Source organism: Phocoena phocoena, chromosome 2 (assembly GCF_963924675.1).
Source record: "Phocoena phocoena chromosome 2, mPhoPho1.1, whole genome shotgun sequence".
Classification (NCBI taxonomy): domain Eukaryota; kingdom Metazoa; phylum Chordata; class Mammalia; order Artiodactyla; family Phocoenidae; genus Phocoena; species Phocoena phocoena.
In genome coordinates, this window is record NC_089220.1 from 157,712,597 (window position 1) to 157,732,416 (window position 19,820).

The following is a 19,820-nucleotide window of genomic DNA, read 5'->3' on the forward strand; positions in this document are numbered from 1 at the left end:
AGATTCTAACAAAAAGCCTGTGACTTCTCTCAAACTAATCTGTTAACTAGTCCGTCCTCAAAAGAGGAAACTAAAAAATCTAAAGAAGCCCACTCAGAAAAAGTAAAAGCCAAGATTGGTGTGGCTGAAATTAAGATTAAAAAACAAACAAACAAACAAACAAACAAACATATTTATAAACAGGTTTTCTTTACTCAAATATCTACAACTCAAACACTTTTCTATTTTGCTAATCATTGGGCCTTGATCATTAGGTATAATCCAGAACTATCTAATTTGCTCACATGGACACCATGAAAAATAGCTAAGGCAGAAATAAGAGAGACCATCCTACCTCCCACCAGTCTTAAAGATTAGATCTGCATTAGGCGCTCCCTTTGGATGTTGGTAACGAGGCCGCCGCTCCCGATTGGTGTTTGCTGGAGCCGGGCGCTGGGCAAGAGACTGCAGCATTTCTGGAATTAGGAGCAAAACAGAAAAGGCATTTAACATTGGTAAATGTACTCCCTAGAAGCAAATAAAACCCTACGGAGATCAAGTTTATTAGTCCTGTCAGGTAGCTGACTAAAGAAAAATAACCATTATATGGACTAAAATGATTAATAAGTACAAGAAGAGCAATCAAGAGAGGAGACATGCTCTTGAGTATCATTTAACATCCAACGCTCCCTTTACAGTCAATGTGGCCACGACGTTAAGTGTCCTGAGGCAGTGAAACAGCGTAAGAAGCAGTTTAGTACAACAGCTATCAGCACGTCGTTTGGAGCCAGATAATATTAGCTCAAATCCCAGCTCTGCCACATACTAGCTATGCGACTTTTGGTTCAGTTTCCCTAAATGTAAAAGGGGAATAATAATAAGCACTTATCTCATAGAATTGTTGTGAGGATTAAGTGATTTGATAAAGTACATAAGTGTCCGGCCATAGTACACACTTACACTGAGTGTTACCTACCATTATTTATTATTAAGAACATTGGGTATCAACTGAACTGGAAGAGAAGATTCTAGAAGTGGGATTTAAAGATAGAAACCTGGGACTTCCCTGGCGGTCCAGCGGTTAAGACTCCACGCTTACACTGTAGGAGGCACGGGTTTGATCCCTGGTCGGGGAACTAAGACCCCACATGCCACGAAGCGTGGCCAAAAGAAAAAAAATTAATTAAGAACAAAAAAAGATAGAAAACCAACTATTTATTTATACAACAATCTCTTGCACAAAAAGCAGTCGGTGAGTATAGCACTACACAGACAGCCATGTTATGGCTCTAAAATCTGGATGCCAGGGGAATGACAAAAGGCTGACTTATGAAGTGTCAGTGGACTCTATATGTAAAGTTCCAATTAATCCAAGTGTGCTGGGTATGTCTCTATAAAACTGGAATCCTAACTTGATGCCCGCAAATCTGAAGGAATAGAGGGTCCTCGAGACCAGGATTCTCAAGTAGACAAAAGAAATGACATTTGTTGAATAATAATTTGCTCACAGTTGACTGGCAGCGTGAGGCAATTAAAACTTGGTACTATATCACTTGCAAACATAGCTCTAACAGTATAGAACCTAACTGAATTATGGGGGAAGCAAAATATGACGAAAATTACATTAGTGTTACTTTACAAAATAAGTGAGAGAAAAATGAAGACAGAATGGAATATAAAAAACAATCAACTTCTCAGGCTAAATATATACAAACATGACATGAAAAGGTGCAGAATAAAAGCTTTGATGTTCTGTACTTTAAAAGCCCAAATTTCCACTTCCATCCTGAAAAAGATTTGATACCTTGATAATCTTCTTGTTCTTGCCGTTCATTGATATCTAGTGTGAGCTTTTTCATTCTCATCCTCTCTTCCTGTTCTGCCTGTTGCTGGTTCCAATGATTTGCAGCAAGTTGGGAAGACATGGGTACATTAAGGATCTTAAACTGAGAAAAAAAAATAATAAAGAAATCACAAATGGCTTGAGAAAATCAAAGAAAAAAGATTTCAAATAAATTAGTAAGTAGAATTAAATGAGTTTAGAAAAATAATAATCTTTCCTTCCTTAATAAGTCAATAAAGACAGCATCATCTAAGAACATAAACAGACAACAGTGTTACTCTACTAGAGACAAACCTATTGGGGCTGGATGGGAAGTGGAAGGCCATCAAGTTCAACCTCCATCAAGTTCAACCTTTTCTGCACCCTGTTTGGGAGCACACATCTAAGCAACAGGCGATCATTTTCCACTGTACAGACCCTATTACATATGGCTAACTATGAGAAAGGGTTTTATGACAGAAAGCTGTAATCTGCACCCTTTTCATTTCTACCCTCTGGAATCAGTTCTGCCCTCCTGAACTATACAGTCTAGTCCGCCTTCAGGCTTAACAGACCTTCATATTCCAAAGATAGCTGTGACACCGGAAAAGAGAAAGAGTTAATCAACTGACCGATGAGATCTATTTCTCTATTATGGGGGAGAGTTCTTATGTACGGACTGGTTTGTTTTTAGCAGGATGTCCCTGTTTCAGGACTGTTAACAAGGATTAAACTATAATAAATATATCGTGCATTTGTTTAAAACAATCAAAAAGTTCTTTAAAACATTACATAATGGCTCTATTACATTAAAACTTTTGCTTTAATGATCAAAACATTTTATTTCATTATTCTAATTCGCAGACATTTAGATATAGAAAGAAACTATCAACAGTATTATCCTTTCTTTTCAACTACTTACTTCATTGGTGCAAATTTTTCTTTTCCTACTGACTACAGAAGAAAGTTATTTCTGGGCACAAATCTGGTGCACAAAGAGATCTTTCACTTAAAAACTAAAGATTCCTATAAAGCTACACATTTCACATTTCTAAAAAAACCACTGCACCAGAAGGGCCAACACCCAAAAGTCAAATAAAGAAATAAAAATCAGAACAAAATATACTTTCTTCTTCAGACCACAAAATAACAGTGATGTTTCTTCAAATAATGTTCCTAAAATTGAACATTTTCCAAAATTCCAAATAATGTTTATGAGTTGAAAATTTACTTAATAACCAAGTACTCTGAGCTCTCATTTCATATTTGCTAACATTTTAAAAATAAAGTTCAATAAAAATGTTTCCTTAAACAAAATTTCACATTTTAAGAAATAAGGACTTCACTCCTCATTCTGAAGCTATATAGGTTACACACTATATAATCTATCCACTTTGAACCAAAAATATTTCTTCTAAAACACAGATTTATGGTCCTATGTTGACCCATACAATTTAGAATTCAGGACAGCTGAAATGAATTTACTTTTCAAAGCTCCAAAGTTTCTAAAGGTAGGTTTTAATTTTATGCCTACACGTTCTGAAAAGATCAAATGGGGTGTGCAAATTCACAGGTATACTAAATTTTCATGTGTGCCTCAGAAAAGGGAGGGACGAATGAAGAAAACTGATTATTTACTGTTGTGTAATTTGATCTTCACAGAAAGATATTCCTAAGGCTCCTTTTAAATAAGAAAAATCAAGGCTCAAGAAGTGTGCCAATGTAGTACAAATGTTCAGGAGCTGTACGGGAATAGGAACCAAGGCCTACGGAACTGATGTTGCCATGTACTGCCCTTCACAATTAAAAAAAAAAAAAAACTTCCTTTTTGTGCCAAGAAATCTGGTGATGAGGGGAGAGTGAGGGAGTGGAAAGGGGAAGCTGAGAGGTTTTAAAGAAAAAGAAAATGAATCAGACCTAAAATGTGATGACTGAAATAGAAAAGTCTACTCAGAGTACTAAGTCATTCCTAGAAAAGAAAAGAAAAGCAAAAACTCTGGGCTTTGAAAATCCTAGTAACCATGGTGAACTAGCAGTTCCAAGTGCTGAGAAGAGCAATTTTACAAAGATCTCACTCCAACACCAAGTTTAGGGTCTTGATCAAAAACAAACCCTTATTTTTCTAGGGACTGGGTGGAGGATGAGGGAAAGGGGAAATGTGAGGGCTCATCTCTGGCCTGAGGGTGAGAAAGGGGAGGAAATTTCCTAAAATCTTGATAACCCTAGAACCTGCGACGGAGGAAAGTCCTATTGACTAGAACGGAATTAGGAAGACAGTGTCCGAAAAAGATACAGCAGTGCTCGGAATCGAAGTCAAAGTTAACTATTTAAACATGACTCATGATGGAAACCCTGTTTCAGCCCTCCATTCTGTGATCCTAACTGGTATTCAGTTTTCATATCTCAAGATTTATTTGCAGTATAGCAAAATAATGGTATACTGTACAACTTTGATCTTTTGAGTAACAGGAAATTACCTGACCAAAGCAGAGATAAAAAATTAAGGTAGGCATCATCTCCTGGAGGCTGTGCTGGGAGGGAGGAAACAGAACATCCCTGCCCTCACAGAGAACACCTCATTCCAGGTCTTCCCCCGCAGCAGCTGTCTCCCTCTCATAGCCTCCTCCCCACCCAGTCTCTTCTATCCTCTTATCTTGCTTTATCTTCCAACACAGCACTGTCTCCAACCTGACATTACTTCTTTATTGTTGCCTCTCAATACTAGAATGAAAGCTCCCAAGAGAGGAGGGACTTGGCTGACTCCTGCATTTCTGCACATGGAACAGTACCTGGTATGTGGCAAGTCAACAATAAGTATCTGTTAAATTACTATTTAAATGAATGGGGGAGCCAGGTGCTGAACTTGTCTGTGATAAGCTGTGGTAGCCACTGTATTTCATAGACACTTCCATTAATTATAAGATGTACCATTATTTTACATACCACTAAAACAGAAAAAAAATGCTGTCAATTATCCCAAGAGTCCACCAACTCTAAGAGGTGGCTTGCCTTCAGAAATATTAAAGTGTGGAATTTTTTTTTACAGAACTGGTAATATATGATGTATCCTAGAGTTGTGTCTGAGAGCCAGGCTCTATTTTCTTCAGGGCACTTTTCACTATCTGCAAATATATTATGCTGTCTCTCTCCCTCATCTGGGTTGTGCGTTCACGAGGCCAGGGGCTGCATCTTGTTCATCACTGTAGCCTCACACTTAGGATGGTATTTGGCACATAGTAGACAATATTTGATGAGTGAATGTTTGAATCAAAGTGATAGCTTAGTAGTTGGGGAAATGATTTTGAGGGCCATCTGTGGGATAAGGGAAAGAAGGAAGAGGTAATTTAAGGAGAATGGAGGAGAAGGATTAGGGGTCAGAAAACAATGATTTTTGTTTTTTTCCCAAGAGCAATCTTGGCAAGTGAGCATTTTCTTGAGATTATCTGCCCTCACCCTCCTTTCCTTTCCCACCCTGAGCTTACACATAAAACCCTTCTACTGAAAGTCAAGGTATTTATATCTTCTAACAAATACATATGATTTAAATTTTATTTTATTTATCTGGCTGCGTCGGGTCTTCGTTGCGGCACGCAGGATCTTTGTTGAGGCATGCAGGATCTTTCGTTGTGGCACACGGGCTTCTGTCTAGTTGTGGCATACGGATTTTTTCTCTTCTCTAGTTGTGGCGCACAGGCTCCAGGGCTCGTGGGCTCTGTAGTTGTGGCGTGCGGGCTCCAGAGCACATGGGCTCTGCAGTTTGCAGCACGCAGGCTCTCTAGTTGAGGCGCTCAGGCTTAGTTGCTCCGCAGCATGTGGGATCTTAGTTCCCCGACCAGGGATCGAACACGCGTCCCCTGCACTGCAAGGCAGATTCTTTACCTCTGGACCACCAAGGAAGTCCCTATCACTGAATACTTTAAATGTTTCCAGTCTTTCCCCTTGTAAGCAAAAGATAATTTAGAACCTATAAAACAAACTTACTGCTTACACTTGATAACTAACAACCAACTGTGAATACAGGGTGGACAGATTCTTACCTGCTGTTTATTGCCTTTTCTGGTTAACATGACAAATGGCATCGTATCTGCAGACTCTGTCTCTCCCTCCCCACCACCGAGTGGGGGCCCTTTCCTCAGCTGGCTTTTGAGATGCAAGGGAATGGCAACATCAAGTTGGTGCACTTTAACAGATTCGCCACTTCGTTGCTTAAAGACAGAAATGAAAAAAATGTAAATAACCCAATACATTGCAAACAATTCCTTCAGTGCTATATTTCTTAGAGCAAACACTAGAGCCAAGTCGTCTTTCTGAAACCACAGAGCCATCCCCCACCTCCAAACCCTTACACACGCCTTGGAAGAACCATATGATTTGGCTCCTATTGATGGCTCCAGCCTCTCCCAAGCTCAAACAATGCTGTAGGTTCTACTGTTTCCCTGTTCCTTGAGTGCACTTGTCCTCTCATTCACACTCATGGCACACATGTTCCTCTGTAGTTATCATAGGCCATAACTGCCTGCTTATCCATGAGACGTCCCCCCTGACTGATGGGGTTCATCACCGAACCCTTTCCCTGGCATTCTGTGGTGGTGCTTTACACACAGCAGGTGCCCAATTAATATTTAAGAGTGAATGGAATCAATTAATGTTCAGATTAACTTCTTGCTTATTAATATCAATTATTTTTAGCATTCACACTGGATTTATCAACCAATTATTTAAACAAACCTTCACCAATGACTTACATGTTAGGCTAGGAGATACTAATATTAAAAAGATAGTCTCTACCCTCAAAGAGCTCATAAACTTGTTAAGTAAGAGAGAGAAATAAATTAATTACAATTCATCTGGGTTGTGTATAACGTGTGTTGGGGATGGAGTGACCACACAGGCCTAGCTGAGAGTGGGTGGGTGCTGAGATTTCACAAAAGGTCGAATGAAAATGGGACATTTGAGAACATTAAGACTTCACACGACTTCTTCCAAGCAGATGGTAAAAGAGCAGTTTGGGGGATATGGAGGGAATTTAGGCAGGGGAAGAATAGGTGCAAAAGTAAGGATGTGAAACAGCAGGTGCATTTAGGGAACTGCAAATAATTTTCTAAGTCTGATGAACGGAGCACGAATGAGAAAAGAGCGGAACATGACTCTTCAAAGCTAAGAAGGTAATGCCGAAAGGCCATGAAGGTGTTAAAACGGCTTAACTGCTATTTAAATAGTCTTTTGATATAGGTGCCATATATGCAAGAGACTTGCAAATCAAGCAAAATGGTAATAAAGGTGTAAGGCTTTATTGTTTTGTTTTGTTTTGTTTTTTTGCGGTACGCGGGCCTCTCTCTGTTGTGGCCTTTCCCGTTGCAGAGCACAGGCTCCGGACGCGCAGGCTCAGCGGCCACGGCTCATGGGCCTAGCTGCTCCGCGGCATGTGTAATCTTCCCGGACCGGGGCACGAACCCATGTCCCCTGCATCGGCAGGCGGACTCTCAACCACTGCGTCACCAGGGAAGCCCGGTTTTATTGTTTTGATTTCTAAGTTCCAATTTCTTAGAATTTGCTTAAAGTTCTCCCAGGTTCATAAGATTTATCAAGACTTTTTATCAATACTTAAAATTTGAAAGAATCATGTTAGATGAATCTTGATTTGTAAATTATCTTTCTTTCCTGATTACAAAATTAACATGCTCTTTTCGTAAACTAGTTCAATACAAAAATATATTACCGGGCTTTCCTGGTGGCGCAGTGGTTAAGAATCCACCTGCCAGGCAGGGGAAAATGGGTTTGAGCCCTGGTCTGGGAAGATCGCACATGCCACAGAGCAAATAAGCCTGTGCACCACAACTGCAGAGCCTGCGCTCTAGAGCCCGCAAGCCACAGCTACTGAGCCTGCGTGCCGAAACTACTGAAGCCCGTGCACCTACAGCCAGTGCTCCACAACAAGAGAAGCCACTGCAATGAGAAGCCCACGCACCGCAACGAAGAGTAGCCCCTGCTCACTGCAACTAAAGAAAGCCTGTGCACAGCACAGACCCAACGCAGCCAAAAATAAATAAATTAATTTAAAAAAATATATATATATATATATATTACCAAGTGCGTCCATACCAATCCCTCCAGTTACCTCCCTCAGCCCAACTCCTATTAACAATGGGTCATGTCCTTCCAGATTTTTTTCTTGCATATATATACATATATAAACATATACTATATACACATATAAACAGGAGCAACCATGATGTATATTATTCTATACTAAACATACATGTTTTTCTTCTTTTTGATTCAATATCTTGGGCATCTAGTTGAATATATACAGAGCTAATTATAGGGGTGTGTCTTATTTATTTTATTGGTCCTCTATTGATAGACAGCTTAGACTTTTTTTCTATTACAATGTAACATCTTTGTGACATTATATTTAACTTCATGCACTTGAGAGACTATTATTAAGGGTACATTTTTAGACCAAATGGCACGCCCACCTGACAGGTTTACCAAATTTTCTCTAAAAAACACTGGACTCATTTACCCTTACCAAATATAGATGTTTGCCCACACTTAACACAATAGATACGGTCACTTTTTAAATCTTAATATCTGATGATCTGATAAAAAGGCCCTTCTTAGTTTGCTTATCTTTTGATTGTCAGTGAGCTTTAGCACGATTTTGCATATTCTTTCCAACAACAACAAAACGAGTCATTCATCTTTTCTCATTAGTTTGTGATCCCTTTGGTATACTAGAGATATTGACTTGTGTTGTGTCGGCTATAGACCTTCCCCCCCGCCCCACCCCGGTTTGTTATTTCTTAGAAGTTTTTATGGCATTCTGTGCTGGAAAGTAATGCAACAAATGGTTGATAAGAGACTACACCACTCACTACCCTTTCACCTTAAGCAAGTTTTTTTGTCTTTCCAAGCCTAGTTCTTTAAGTGAAACATGGGAATATGAACAGCACCCAACAGCACTGTATGAAGAATAAATGTAAAGTCTTAACGCAGTGCTCAACAGTCTTCACAATGATTAAGATTTTTTGAGAGATTTGCAATTAATTCTGGTGTGGAAATAAAACAGAAATCCAGCTTTATTTTTATTGATCATTTGTTGAATACACCATTTTCCCTCAACTGATGTGAAATGTTAACTTCATCATGATTAAACTGCCACATTCTGAGGTCTATTCTGGACTCTCCTCTGTTTGATTAATCTATCTATTCCTGCAACAACCTATAACTGTATGTACATCTTGTATCTCAACTCACCCTTCATTTTCTACAAGTCTCCTAGCTTTTCTGTTTGTTCTTACAGATGCTTTTAGGAATAATTTTGTTAAGTTCATGCTACATTCATGTCCCTGTTCTTCTCTCCCCCAGCCCCCACCCCATCCCCAAATGCCCCCCGTGGGACAGAATTAGGACTGCATGAAATTTAAGGACCTGATTCATGAAGAGTCAATGTCTTCACGATACTGCATCTTCCTATGATTTTTAGCAAAAGGAAGACATCTGTACAACTGTTTGTTTGGGGTATTTGATAATGATTTAAAATCAGTGCCTAACAGAGGATGAAGTTTTCTCCAGTACATAAACACAAATGCAAAAATGTGAATTCAAAGTTTCCTCCTCTCTGATCACATCCTCACATCCTTCCAGATCACTTCTTCAAGAGTGCTCAATAAGCAACGATCACTGGACCACATCAAAAGCTCCCATTCCTCTGACTTCCTCAGCTTTTCTACCTTATTTCTAAACGTTGGGCTCCTCAGGGCTCAACCCTGAACCTGCTCCTCTTCTGTCTCCACACTCTACATCTGGGTGAGTCAGTTATTGCCATGGCTTTAAATATGCTCTAACAACCGCTCCGTTTGTGTTTCTCTTCTGATTTCCAGACATTCCCACCAACACCTCACAGGCTCCTCACACTTAACAAGTGGAACTTGGGCTCACTCTCCCGTTTCCTGTCAGAGACCAGCCAGTGGCCCCAAAGCTAAAAGACTTGAGTGTTGTCTTTGACTCCTTGGGCCCCACACACCGCTTATCTAATCAAGCACCAAATAAATCCAGTTCATTCTACCTCCTAAACAGCTTTCAAATCCAGACTTCTGTCCGTGTGCCCTGCCACTCCCCTAGACAGATGGCCATCATCTCTCACCTGGGTTACCACCACAGCCTTCTAACCACCCCCCTGGTTAGTCTCCCTGCTTTCAGTCCTATCCCAGTCTGAACCAGCTCCTTAAAGGACCAGGCCACTCCCAATTACCTGTTCTCATGCTGTGATCCACCCACAGACCGTGTTCTATTAATACTGGCCTTTTTAAAGTTTTTCAAACACAAGTTCTTTTCTGCTTCAGGACCTCTGACACACTGTTTTCACGTTACCCTAATTTTTCACCCAGATGACTCCTCTGTACCTGTCTTGTCTAAAAGTCATGCTCTCAGAGACGCCTTCTCTGATCATCTTATCTAAAGAAGGCCCTTCCTTTACTCTCTACCAAAGCGTTCTTTTAGTTCCTTAGCACTTATAATTTGAAATTACGTATTTGTGGTTAAGTATCTACCTCCCCCATAAAAGTACATTCTCTGAGAGTAGGAACCAGGTCTGTTTTTATTTACTACTTTATACTAAGCCTGAACAGTGCTAGTCACACAGTAGGCCCAATAAATACTTGCTAGACAAATGAATGAGTAAATCGCTACTGACTCATGTAAGATAGGAAAAACTTCTTTAAGGAGTAAACTGTTTACTACCTCGTCAAAGGGATTATAATGATTATGTTTTATTTGATGACGTGTGCTCCTAAATGACATGAATATGAGGTTTGTTTCATAAAGTAAGAGTTTTCTAGATGTATGAAGAAATTTTAATATACGTAGGAAGAAGCAAATTGGCCTGTACTGCTAATTTATACATTATCATAGCTTCTGACCTTACTATCATCAATGAAAGTAAAATCCAGTATTTCTTCTCTAAAGGATTATTCCATCGGCATCTACTCCATAATATCCTCTATCTTAAAAATAACCCTCCTCTTTTAACTCTGACCTTCTCTAGCTACATCCCCATTTCTTTTCCCTTTCTAGAAAACGTCTCAAGTCAGCTCTACCTGTATCCAGTATTTTCACTTCCTCCTTTTCCGTTTCCCACTGAGCCCACACTCCATGGGGCTTTCACCTACCATTCCAACAAAAGCCCTCTTCTTAAGTCACCAAAGGTTAAAACAATAGCTATATATAGGGTTGAAGTAAACAGTCCATGGGATTTTCCCTCTAACTACAGAAAAACATAATTACCTAAATCACTGGGAAGATGGAGCTTTTTATAAAATCTAGTATCTTAATATCATGAATACATTAAATAATGAACATTTCTTTAAATATCAAATGACCAATTTCCTCTAGATATTTATATACAAGTTATTCAAATTATAAACCAAAGTTAGGAATTTACTAAATTAAATTTCCCCAAATATTTATCTTCTGCAGTTTGACTCCTAAACAAACTGCAAGTGAAGTGTTTTAGAAATAGAGATACGACTTCAGAGAGAAAAGGCGGAGGGTGATACAATGAAGTCACTCTGTTCCAAGTATTATTACATTTTTTCCATCTATTTTCAAAGAAATGTGGCAAATCAGGATGTGGGATGCCAGAAGTATCGGCAGCTTCAAACTGTCTAACTTAGAAAGAGCTGCTGTAGAGGTAAATGTTTAGGTAGGAAACACAATCAAAGGCGCTGCAGTATTTTGTATGGAATACTTTGGATAAGAGCAACAGTTAATACCTGAAGATTTTCTAGCATCATTTTATCCAGAGCTTGAATGAAGTCCTCATCTTCTACACAAGGTACATGTTTGAGTCCACCTCCTTTAATCATTACCTCCTTATAAAAACAGAATAGAAACAAGAATTCAGACCAGAAATTCTAACTGTAATGTTTTGTATGGCAGAACCTTTTGTATTGATAACTTTTTCAACATAACTCAAGGAATGAGTGAGCAATATAACATTATTATATATTCAAAGAACTTTTTAATAAAGAAAAGTATTTAGATAGGAAAACAACTTAAAAATGAATTTCCAAAGAAATATTATTTCAATTATCACAAAAAACTAAAATTTCAGTGGCTAAAATTGAAATACTATGAAAATAATGCACAATTTCAAAAAGTGAATTTTCAGCCATACGTACAGTATTTTCTTCATCAGTTTCATTCTCCTTATTTGAATCCGTGAGGTAATCTGTATTCTCTTCCTCTTCTTCCTCCCCTTCATCGTCATCATTATCAGAACCCTCCTGAAATTAACATTTGTAGAAGATTAAAACATTTTGAAAAACATTACTACTTTTACATGCCTTAAAAAGATGTTAAAATTTTTGTATAATTATTTATTATTCTCTGGTTTCAGCCTTTTATGCTGTCTGCCTAGAATGGTAGGGCGAAGTCAGCTGGCAACATGTACTACATACCAGTAGCTGAAAACCCATTTCACATTTTCCACCAATCTAGTAATACAAAGATCCTTTGTAGAAACTCTTCCTTGAATTCCACAAGGAACGAGTTTCCTGAACATTTTGTTATTTTTCTCCTCCCTAACTTGAGACTGATTTTCTCATAGTAGTTCTTTAATACCCATCTAACTCTGCAATGAAAACTGACAATTCAAATTTAACATTGTTACCATTTGAAAGCAATGACACTACATTTTATAAAGCACCTCACTGTATAAAGCACCTCAGTTTAGAAAGTGCTCTCACAGCATTTTGTTTGCTCTACCTAATTCTGAAGAAGAATGGATAAGCTTTATGGTCCTCATTTTTTTTTTTTTAAATATTTATTTATTTTAGGCTGTGTTGGGTCTTCGTTGCAGTGCGCGGGCTTCTCATTTCGGTGGCTTCTTTCGCTATGGAGCACGGGCTCTAGGCGCGCGGCTTCAGTAGTTGTGGTACGTGGGCTCAACAGTTGTGGCTCACGGGCTCTAGAGAGCAGGCTCAGCAGCTGCAGCACACAGGCTTAGTTGCTCTGTGGCATGTGGGATCTTCCCTGACCAGGGATCAAACCCGTGTCCCCTGCACTGGCAGGCGGACTCCCAACCACTGCACCGCCAGGGAAGCCCGGTCCTCATTTTTATATGTGAAAAAACTAAGGCTCAGAAAAGTTAAGTGGCTTGCCCAAGGACACGTGCTTTATTAAGCAGAGGAGATAGACATTCTGACTCCCCTTGCTGGTGGCTTTCAAGTACTACATCTCTCCATCCTCTCCTGTCAGTCCCCCCAGCATCCTTTTCTCTCAGCCAAAATTCCTTTCAAACGGAAGATTGGGCAGAACTCCAGTGAATTTTCAAAGAGGCACAAAAAAACCAAAACTATAACCATAACCAAAACCAAAAACAACCCAACCACACAGGGGCAGCATTCCATCTGAGTATCCTTCCAACACAATTCACTCCCACTCTGTTCCATAAAAGTTTTTTTTAAAAGACTACACTAAACCCAGCTGCTTCTCGTTGTTCCAAGAGAAATAAAGTGAATGAGAAATAATTCCTAAGAGAAAACAAATGATTTAAATTTGTTATAACACTTCTAGTATACACAGAAATTGATTTTAAAAATCCAAACAGTGCATTATTACTTATATAGAGACATTTGAAAACTTTTAGAATTTCTGAAGTGGAAATAGTTGAGGAAAATACAGAAAGGCATTAACTTTTTTTTCAAATGCATTAACCTTTTTTGACACAATTCTATAATTCAAATTTAAATTTGCAATAGAAATGCTCTTAAATTGGCCCTTGGAAAAAAATTAATCATTTCTTAACACTTGAAGGGTGCTTCCTATTCAAAAACTAAGCTAAAACGCATTAATTCTTTTCTTTCACCATTTTTTAAATTGCTCAGGCAAAATAAAACGGATTAACTTTTGAAATTAAAATGCTGAACAAGAAATCTCCCTGTCCTAATCCCATGGTCATAATAACCTGTGAGGTGAGGAAGTCAACAGACCACATGAGCTGGTAAGGAAAGCAAGTGGTCAGCACAGCACAAGTCAAACTGTCCAAGTTCAAATGCTGGCTTGCTAGGATCTGGGGCAAATAATTAACATATCTGTGCCTTATTTATCACCTAATTCATAGGGTGCCAAGAGAAATGGTAACATGAACACAATGACCATGCTCAATAAATATTATTGCTATTACAATAATAAATCTTGTACTTTCTCTAAAATGCTGCAGAAAATTAGAATTTTAGCAGCAGAACATTTACTTCATCTTTAAAGTTACTTTTAATTTACCCAGCTGATACTGAGAAGAAAATATTCTGGTTGTTATGTGCTAAGAATAACTTCAAAAGGTCATATGGAGCTTGGAAGAGTTGTGGACCAAGATGGAAAAGAAGAGTACAACTTTCCTGAAGAGTTCCACTCCAGCCCTGTTCTTTCTCAGTTGAGGCAAATATTTACAGAATATCCTACATTGTTCTTACTACTTTATAATCGACCCATCTTCTCTCTTTAAAAATGTGGGCTTCCCTGGTGGCGCAGTGGTTGAGAGTCCGCCTGCCGATGCAGGGGACACGGGTTCGTGTCCTGGTCCGGGAAGATCCCACATGCCGCGGAGCAGCTGGGCCCGTGAGCCATGGCCGCTGAGCCTGCGCGTCCAGAGCCTGTGCTCCGCAACGGGAGAGGCCACAACAGTGAGAGGCCCGCGTACCGCAAAAAAAAAAAATGTTCTCCTCCCTACGTTTGGAGGGTATTGGTGGGAAAGGATGGTCTCGGGTGGGAGAGCAAACAATTCCAACTCCATTTCCTTAAAGTAAACCAACCATTCCTTTCAATTCTCCTCCCAGACAAGGCTCATGAGTCATCCTATTGAACATTTTGTTTTTCCACTTAGGAAACACACATATATTATGTATAGTATCCACTTTGCAATTGGGAAAGAAATAGTTAAAATGATACAATTTTAAACATATAAAGTTCACTTCTGAAAAGGAGAAAATGCATTTAGAGGAGAAAATATAATACAACTATTCAAATGAGAAATTTATAGGAAAATGAGTCACTCTTTAATGTCATATTTACTGAGGATGTTTAATTTATTAGATTCTTTATCTAATTAGTGCAGTAGCAAAATGCAAAGACAGCCATAAGATTAGTCTAAAAATACAAAATGGAAATACTCTCTCATTTCCTTTTGTTGTTATAAAGTACTTAATAAGCCAATTTAAATTATATGATTCAATGTTTCTACGACAAACTCATTTTTTAAAAAAGCAATATAGGGACTTCCCTGGTGGCACAGTGGTTAAGGATCTGCCTGCCAGTGCAGGGACACGGGTTCGAGCCCTGGTCCGGGAAGATCCCACGTGCCGCAGAGCAACTAAGCCCATGTGTCACAACTACTGAGCCCGTGTGCCACAACTACTGAAGCCCACGCGCCTACAGCCCATGCTCCACAAGAGAAGCCACTGTAATGAGAAGCCCACACACCGCAACAAAGAGTAGCTCCCGCTCGCCACAACTAGAGAAAGCCTGCATGTAGCAACGAAGATGCAACAAGGCCAAGAATTAATTAATTAAGTATTTTTCTTTTTTAAGAAAAGGAATATAGCAATGTCCATCTCTTACATAGAAATCAATTATAGAAACATATTCCAGTTCTAAATTTTTATCAATTTATTTATATCTACTTTAGGGGAGTGGTCAGGTTGGAAAGAGAAAGTGCTGGCAATACTGTATTGTATATTTGAAATTTGCTAAGAGTAAATCTTAAAAGTTCTCATCAAAAAAAAAAAAAAAAAAAAAAAAAAGTTCTCATCACACACACAAAAGAAACATTTATAACTACGTGAGGTGATGGATGTTAACTAGCTTATTATGATAATCATTTCTCTCTCTTTCTCTCTCTCTCTCTCTCTCTCTCTCTCTCTATATATATATATATATATATATCTCAAATCATTATGTTATATGTACACCTTAAACTAATACAATGTTATATCAATTATATCTCAATAAAACTGGGCGAAAAAGTGGTAGCAAAATAACAACACAAAGGTGTATTTCTACTGCCTATAAATGCTAACCAATTATAAAAACCATACATTATTATTTACGCTGCCTTTTACACAATAATTCATTTTTAACTAACAGCAAAGCTATTTGCTATGTAGTCAAATCATACGAAATGTTCATTAATAGCTACAGACCTTCAGGGCTAAAAAAAAAAAAAAGACAGGGATTTCTACTTCTAACTATAGAAAATCTTAATTACCTTAAATTATTGGTCATTTTTCAAAATTAATTAACTAATTAATATTTATTTTTGGCTGTGTTGGGTCTTCGTTGCTGCGCATGGACTTTCACTAGTTGCAGTGAGCGTTATAGTACACAGGCTTCTCATTGCAGTGGCGTCTCTTGTTGCAGAGCACAGGCTCTAGGCACGTGGGCTTCAGTAGTTGTGGCATGCAGGCTCAGCAGTTCTGGCTCGCGGGCTCTAGAGCACGGGCTTAGCAGTTCCGGCTCGTGGGCTCTAGAGCACAGGCTCAGTAGTTGGGGCGCATGGGCTTAGCTGCTCCTCGGCATGTGGGATCTTCCCGGACCAGGGCTCAAACCCATGTCCCCTGCACTGGCAGGCGGATTCTTAACCACTGCGCCGCTAGGGAAGTCCCTATGGGTCATTTTTCTTTCACACTAAATGAAGCTTTTTAAAAATCCAGTTTATGAATCTCTCTTATGAATGCCTTAAATAATCTACATTCCTTTATACATTAAACAACCCATATCCTCTAAACATTTGTATTCTATTTACTCAAGTAAATCAAAACTTAAAAATTTAATAAATCCAATTTCCACAAAACATTTAAATATTGATTATAAATTTAAACTTTTAAAATATTTAATTAAAATCACACTTCTAAATTATCACACTCTCCTAAATGGTTTTAGCACCCAAGAGTCACAAAGAAACCATACACATGATAACATAATTATAAGCTTACAAAGTGAAAAAGTGCTAATTCCATGGTTTAAATTTTATATTCATCAGTATTTTATTGTTATTCTTATTCATCCTGCTTTTATTTTCTTAACTTTCTAATTTAAATATATATTAATGTAGACAGAATAGCGTAAGGAACCCTTACCCATTACACAACTGAACAATTATTAACTAATGGTCATGTTATAGCTTCTTGTATATCCCTAACTCATTGCCCAGTCTATTTCCAGGTTATGAAGCAAACCCCAGATACTCTATTGTTTTAGGTGGCATTTTTAAAACTTAAGCAGCTTCAGAAGAAAAAAGGAACGAATTAAGACTATTAGGTTGAATCATATGTGAAAATGACATTTTGGTAGGTCCGAAATGGTAGAACAGTCATTTCATATGGTTTGGCCTAACAGAGTTGTAAAAACAAAAGGGCACGCTGATGATTATGGTACATGATGATTTTCAGATTTCCTATACTATCAGATCTGGGGAAAAGCAAAGTTATTAACATCTAGTCCATAATTTTTTCATAAAATCTATAGGTTAAAAAGTCCACACTCAAAAGTGAGATTAAGGGTACTTCCTGGTGACCCAGTGGTTAAGACTCTGTGCTCCCACCGCAGGGGGCACAGGTTCAATCCCTGGTTGGGGAACTTAGATCTCACATGCCGCACGGTGTGGCCAAAAAAACAAAGTGAGATTAAGATGCATAGCAGATCGGGACTTTCCCGGTGGCACAGTGGTTAAGAATCTGTCTGCCAATACAGGGGACATGGGTTCGAGCCCTGGTCCAGGAAGATCCCACATGCCGCGGAGCAACTAAGCCCGTGCGCCACAACTACTGGGCCTGCACCCTAGAGCCCGCAAGCCACAACTACTGAAGCCCGCGTGCCTAGAGCCCATGCTCCACAACAAGAGAAGCCACCGCAACGAGAAGCCCACGCACCGCAACAAAGAGTAGCCCCCGCTCGCCGCAACTAGAGAAAACTTGCGCACAGCAACAAAGACCCAACGCAGCCATAATTAAATAAATAAAATTTTTTAAAAAGAAAAAAGATACACAGCAGATCAAACAATTTTTTGTCTTCAAACTGCTTATTAAATAAAAATCCTAACCATAATGATGGATACATGTCATTATACTTTTACCTAAACCCATACAAAGTACAACACCAAGAGTCAACTGTAATGTAAATAATGGACTTAGGGTGATCACGATGTGTTGCTATAAGGTTCATCAGTTGTAACAAATGTACCACTTTGGCGGGGGATGTTGACAATGGGGGAAGGTTGTGTGAGTAGGTACGAGCAGGTGACATATGGGAAATCTCTGTATCTTCCCCTTAATTTTGCTGTGAACCTAAAACTGCTCTAAAAAAATGGTAATTTTAAAAAATCCTATGATCAGTATTTTCTTACTTGTAAAAAAAAAAAAACCTCTTAATTAATCCAGCAGTTTTATAATAGACATATACTACTAGTTACATGTACTCTAATAAAACTAAAGAGGAGATCTTATTTTATACATTAAAGAAAATATTGGCTCATATAATCAAAATACTCTTACAAATGTACCTATTTTGCTATAAATAAAAGTCATCACCTCTTCCTCTGGCTCATTCACTTCACTTTCATTTCCAGATTGTTCCTCTGTTTCAGCTCCTCCTTCTTCTTCTTCTTCATCCTCTTCAAGATTTTCTCCTTCTGTCATAGAATCTTTTGAGTCTTTGTCATTTACTAGGCCTTGAAGTGAGGAGAAAGTAGAAAAAGACATAAAAAAATAAGATAAAGGCAAGTTTTCGACAGTGAGTATTACACCACTTAAAGTATGTATTAAGATAATTCAACAGCCATGTTCTCAGAATAATATAAGAACAGAATTTAAAACTATTTTGAGAACCATTTAAAAAACTTAATTAGATCTTTATTTCAACAAAGGAGCACTGATACATTTCTTAACCACTAGCCAAAAAAACAATTTTTTTTTCCCTTTCTCAGAGCTTCAAACTGTTTATCTCAGTCTCAGATGAACAAAGGCAAACAGTAGCAGCACATAAGGTACAGCTTCAGCCACATACAATGCAACCTTGGTCACACTTTTTATCAAATGATATTTCAAGAATCTCTAAAAACTCAATGATATAATAAAATTACATCGCTTTAATGGAGAAGTCACATTTGACTATCAATTTGAATGTCTGCAAATTAAGACTGAGGGAAAGAGGCAAAGCTATATGGTGACACATCTAACAGCTGTGTCACCAAAGAGCTTGTTTTTTTCTTCAGTAACAGCGTGTTCCTCCAAAGGGAATTCCCTGGCTTGAATCTCCTTCCTCTTCCTCATGTTCATCCACATTTTGCTGCCTAGTCAATTCTTTTTTATTGTCATTTGAGTTCCAAACTACTCTCTACTTTCAAGATGCACATACCATGGTCTCATCTGATCTGACTTTTCCCCACGCTCCCTAGTCCTAATCAAGCCTTTTCCTATAGTTGGGGTAGACTCTTCTGTGTCACAAAGTACACTACCTTGCGTTCGTGATCATCAAATTGCTTCTCCATAGAGAATATCATTCAATATGCACTTTCAAATCCTATACATTCTTCAAATTCAGTCTAAGTTTCACTTCCTGCATAAACTCACTGAGTACTACTTTTCCTCCTACTTACTCTAAAGCACTTGGAGAATTGAGCACAGCACTTTACATTTAAAGATACACCATGTAATGGTTTTTCTAATGATTTCAATACATGTTACATCAGATTATAAGAGCCTTGAGAACAAAAAACTTTTTTTCTATATTCAAAACTCATTAGAGGCCATATATTGATAAATACACAGTAGGTGTTTAGTAAATACTTGTTTATTCACAGAATCTTAGACAATTAGAGCAGACAGAAACTTTAGTGACGATGTGATTTAACCCTTTCATTTTATAAGGTATACTGAAGCCCAGAAAGTTTGAATAACTAACACAACCAACAAAAACAAAAAAGTACTCCAGTGTCTTAAGTCTAACCAATTAAGAACTGACA

The 19,820-nt window shown here is 38.3% G+C and overlaps 1 protein-coding gene across 1 annotated transcript in view; it reads right to left on the bottom strand.

Moving 5' to 3' along the window:
- Positions 1 to 330: 330 nt before the first annotated feature.
- Positions 331 to 19,820, bottom strand: part of UPF2 (UPF2 regulator of nonsense mediated mRNA decay) — a 91,440-nt gene continuing 71,950 nt past the window's right edge. The window contains exons 16-21 of the mRNA XM_065871857.1: positions 18,388 to 18,527; positions 11,986 to 12,090; positions 11,578 to 11,676; positions 5,839 to 6,006; positions 1,784 to 1,925; positions 331 to 455 (exon numbers count right to left, since the gene is read on the bottom strand). Coding sequence (XP_065727929.1) covers positions 331 to 455; positions 1,784 to 1,925; positions 5,839 to 6,006; positions 11,578 to 11,676; positions 11,986 to 12,090; positions 18,388 to 18,527 — 779 coding nt within the window. The remainder of the gene's footprint in view (positions 456 to 1,783; positions 1,926 to 5,838; positions 6,007 to 11,577; positions 11,677 to 11,985; positions 12,091 to 18,387; positions 18,528 to 19,820) is intronic.